This window comes from Lactuca serriola, chromosome 6 (genome assembly GCF_051521515.1).
Source record: "Lactuca serriola cultivar US96UC23 chromosome 6, Lser_US96UC23_V15, whole genome shotgun sequence".
NCBI classification, from domain to species: Eukaryota; Viridiplantae; Streptophyta; class Magnoliopsida; order Asterales; family Asteraceae; genus Lactuca; species Lactuca serriola.
Window position 1 is genome coordinate 133,598,963 of NC_136413.1, and position 4,799 is coordinate 133,603,761.

The following is a 4,799-nucleotide window of genomic DNA, read 5'->3' on the forward strand; positions in this document are numbered from 1 at the left end:
ATGTATTAAATATGAAGAAGATCACGGAATTTATTAAAATCACGACGTGATCCATAAGGTCACGATGTGGTCTCGGGTTTTTCCAGAAGATAAGTACGCGAAGAAAGAGTCCTTGCCGAACACGATTTACTCAAAGATCACTACGTGAATCATTTGTCACGACGTGATCGTGGATTTTTAAGATAATATAAATACCTTCACCCATTACGATTGGAGGGAATTTTGGCTGGCTTAGAAGGGTTCTTAGAGACGAAATTCAGAAGAAAAGAAGATCTGGAAGCTGGTTTTAACACCAAGGAAGAAGAAGTTCATAATTTGGTTTATAGATTGTTACACTTAAACATATCTTTGATTATAGTTTCGTTTGTTTAGCTGTTAGTATGTCCAGCTAAATCTAGCTGCTTCTGTTAGCTAGATGAAGCTGGAACTCATGGTTTTAATGCATTAGATTTGTCTTTACTTGTTGGTGATATGCTTGTGTTGATTGATTTTACCTAGCATGCTTTAGTTAATGATTTGATTGCTTTAAATTCTTGTTCTGTGTAGTTAGTGAACACAAATCTACATGAATCTAAATACCTAATAACAAAGTGAACACTAGTTTATTAGAGCTAAGATCAAACCAATCTTAGATAAGTAATTGAATCATTAAATTAAACTGTGTTAGAGAACTCATATGATGACTGTAATTGTGTTTTGATTAATCAATCTTTCATGGCTACAATCTTATTTAATAATTGATTATGTGTTAACTATTGTATGACCATACATAGATTTACATGAATTGATTAATAATTATTAGATTTAGAACTAAATTGCTAATACTTCTTTAATTGGTAACCAACAGTAATAGTCCTAACTAATGCATAACCATTGAGTGAAAGCAGATTCGAACTAACAGAAGTGTTTTGTTTATTGATTAAGTTTTTGTTAAAGAATTAAGTTCATTTAAACTTGAAAAATCAGATAAAAACCCCTATTAGGTTGTTAATAATTAGATTAATTTAGTAGTAAATAGATTCATTAATAACACCATTCCATGTGTTCGACACCCAACTTACCTAAGCTATACTGTAATCTTACTAGGTATACTGCCCATAAGTGAATAGTTAGTCTAAGTTTGTTAGGTTATAAATATTAAAATTAGTGGGTACTTCCATACACATCAACAATCTGCCTAATTCCGCCAGACACCGGAACCCATACCCGAACGCAGTGGGTCAACAACCCACGACTATCTTGAACAAACCGGGTGATCTCGCCCCTGATCCTCTCAAACTTCCAATTTTTCTCTCGCACTCCCTCGGCCTGAGCCTCTCTGATCAATCCCGCTAGTGGGGAGTCCATAAAAATCCTCAAACATGATGTCGGAACAAAAGATACAACTGACTTGCGGCTCAAGGCGTCCACCACCGCGCTCGCTTTACCCAGATGGTAAAGGATCTCGCAGTCATAATCATTAACTACGTCCAGCCACTTGCGTTGCCTCATGTTCAGGTTCCGCTGATCCATAATGTGTCTCAGGCTCTTGTGGTTCGTGTAGATGGTATAGCAGACCCCATAGAGGTAATGCCTCAAGATCTTGAGAGCGAACACCACCGCCCCCAACTCCAGATCATGTGTGGGATATCTCGTCTCATGCGGCTTTAACTACTACGACGCGTAGGTTATCACCCGTCCTCTCTGCATGAGGACCGCTCCCAGTTTGGTGATGGATGCATCATAGGAAACAACAAAATCCTCAACTCCCTCCGAGAGGATAAATATTGGAGCCTCGCACAGCTGCTGTCGAAGAGTCTCAAACACCATCTGTTGCTCAGGGCCACACCAGAAATCTACCCCCTTCCCGTCTGACAAGTGAGGGGTACCCTGCTAAACCCAGAAAACTCCTGATATCTGAGGGAGATTTTGGGACCTCCAATTGCATAACCGCCTTGATCTTGGCCGGATCAACCAATTCTTATTTCTGTTGTTATTTAGTTGTATGCTGCTAATTAATACATGGAATATATTACAGAATTAACAAATGATATCAACCTAATATTCATAGGTTTTTTACTATCTTTGAAGACAGTCGGTTGATTTGTATTTTGTTAATTAAAGCATTATTTCATATATAAAATTGTGTTGTGTTTGTTTTTTAATTTTGCATTTAGTGTTTTGCTTTTATTTAACTGTTTGTTTGATCTAATACAGTTGGCGGATATTCTTTCATTTTTCTCAGACTTGCAAATCAAGTGCATTATGTCAGAGTTGTATACATTCTGTAAATATCAAGTGCATTTTGGAAACTGATGTTTGAAGAATAGTCCGTATAATTGAAAATGATTCTTAGCAACAATATTTATCAGAATATATTAGTATTTTTGTTAAATTTCGATGTTTTTTATTTCTAATTCTTAGGTTTATTATTTAAAATAAATGTTATTTTTTAACCATTATTAGTTGTATTCTTTCAGAATAAATGCAATTTTTGTCCATAATTGTATTCTTTAAGAATAAATATAATTTTTAATAATTATTAGTCATATTATTAATCATTATTGGTCGTCTTAATAGTATCATTCTAATAGAACGTTAATAGTATCATTCTAATAGAATGTTATTCTGACAATATAAAATCGGCTATAGTTAAAAATTATTTTAGAATTAAATTTGAATTAACTAAAAAATCATAATTTTTAAATCAAGAGAATTAATTATCCTTAAAAATCTAAAATTTTCCTTTTTTAAATTTATTTCAATTAACTAAAATACCCTTGTAGTGAAATTAGATGGTATTTTCAATTATTTTTAATTCAGTAATATTCATTAATCATTTTTTTAAAATAACTAAAATAATTGGTCCACAATTAACCCTATATCCACACAATAGATAGTTAGAATACAATAACCTAGTCACCCTTGTAGTGAAATTAGATGGTATTTTCAATTATTTTTAATTCAGTAATATTTATTAATCATTTTTTTAAAATAACTAAAATAATTGGTGTACAATCAACCATATATTCACACAATAGATAGTTAGAATACAATAACATAGTCCAATGATGGCATGTCAATCCATTTGACTCTATGGAGTTTAATTGATTGTGAATGACATGATTAAAAAATCACTTGACCTGCTTGCCCAATAGAAGGAAAGTCCAATTTAACTTTGCCGATTCTTTATAGAATAATCCCAAGAATACCGACTTTAAAATTTTAAACAGCTAAACTCAGATCGAGCCCATAAAGAAGATGAAACATGATTGTATAAAATTTCATGCTTCCTACGATTCAAAAACTCAAAAAGTTTTTTATTGCTTTTTTTAATTCTAAATTAAGTAACGTTTTTTTAACAGAAAAACTTAATATGTAAATTAAGTAACGTTTATTTTTCCTAAATCAAGTAACGTTAATACATCATGCAGAACTTAATATATAAAATTCCGTACATAGAAATTTTGGCTAATGGAGACAGGATCGTTGATTTAACAAACATCAAAGTCATTAGAAGTAAAAATATATTTCGAAATCAATAATATTACAAGTAAGAATCTGTTGATACAAAGTACAAACAAAGAACTAAACATTATGAGTTCGAATCACATGTCCAGCCATGGAAACTTGAAGCGCTTCCTCTTCATATGCCCTTCTTTCCAGCTCTTCCAATCTAGCTTTCTTCTTCACTTTCACAAACATGGCTACCAATAGTAACCCCAAAAGAAAAGCCCCAATCCCTGCCCCAAATGAGCTTCCAAACACCACCTTCCACCGCTTTATCTTCTTCCTCTCCGGCAATAATATTGGTGATTGTACCACCAACCCAAAATGGCCTTGGCTCCTGGTGCCACAAATGTTTGGCGCAACCTCTTTTTCAAGTGCCACCTTACCATCGTCTCCAAATGTTGCACACATTTGTATCCTACCATGTAACGTGTTGTTCTTTGTCATTGTGTAATTACTAAAATCAATTTTTATTCCATTTACTTGTGGTGACTGAATTTTGACCTCAAATTGCACATTAAACTTTGCATCGTCGACAGCGTTATATGCTAATAACCCTAAGACAGGAGACACAAGTTGATAACCTACTAACTCATGGTAATTATCATAGTAAATATTCGACCAATTGATTCCTAGATTTTGTGTTACTACAAGGACTCTTTCTACATATGGATGAACATCCACACCAACTCCCAAGTGAAATTCTTTGATACTTGCACCATACCTCTTGAGGCTTCCACAACGATACTTCACAGTGCTCACGTTAACACCTGTTAGATTTGATGGCAAATGAACGTTGTATGACATGCCTGTTTTGAAGTTCTTGTACGACTTGAACGTGTAATATCGAATTGCAAGGTCGAGGAGTCTTGTGGACTTGATTCCTTGAGCTTGGATCGCAAATTTTGTGGGTAATGCCAAGAAAACTAGAAGAACCCAAGTCAAAGAAAGATGATTAGAGCCCATTAACTCGAGGACGTGAATATCTGGACAAGCTCTTGCTTTCTCATGTTATGTTGAAAAGAGGAAAGTAGGGTTTGTCTATGGAAGTTTTATAATGTTAAATGATCTAAAAAAGGTTTGAAGATCATCATAGGACTATAGGAGTGTTGAGAGAGAGTAGTCTTGTGGGGTTGTAATACTGATTATTGTTTGTCAAAAAGGTTGTTGCTTTTGAAGGGTGTGTGGTGGTGGGTCGGATGGTGAGGTGGGCAACTGCTAAAGAATTCTTTGCATGGGGTGACAGTTGTAAATGTGTAGGCGTGTTATAAGTGCGGAGATAAACAACTTCAATTAATAAAGGTGAGGCA

At 34.2% G+C, this 4,799-nt stretch overlaps 1 protein-coding gene across 1 annotated transcript; it reads right to left on the reverse strand.

Moving 5' to 3' along the window:
• Positions 1–3,567: 3,567 nt before the first annotated feature.
• On the reverse strand, positions 3,568–4,455 carry LOC145060175 (uncharacterized). Its single transcript, XM_079007887.1, has one exon. It carries the CDS (start codon positions 4,453–4,455, stop codon positions 3,568–3,570), a length of 888 nt encoding a protein of 295 aa, XP_078864013.1.
• Between the last annotated feature and the right edge of the window lie 344 nt (positions 4,456–4,799).

Coding starts and splice junctions, on each gene's coding strand:
- LOC145060175 (XM_079007887.1), bottom strand. CDS start 4,455: ATGGGCTCTAATCATCTTTCTTTGACTTGGGTTCTTCTAGTTTTCTTG.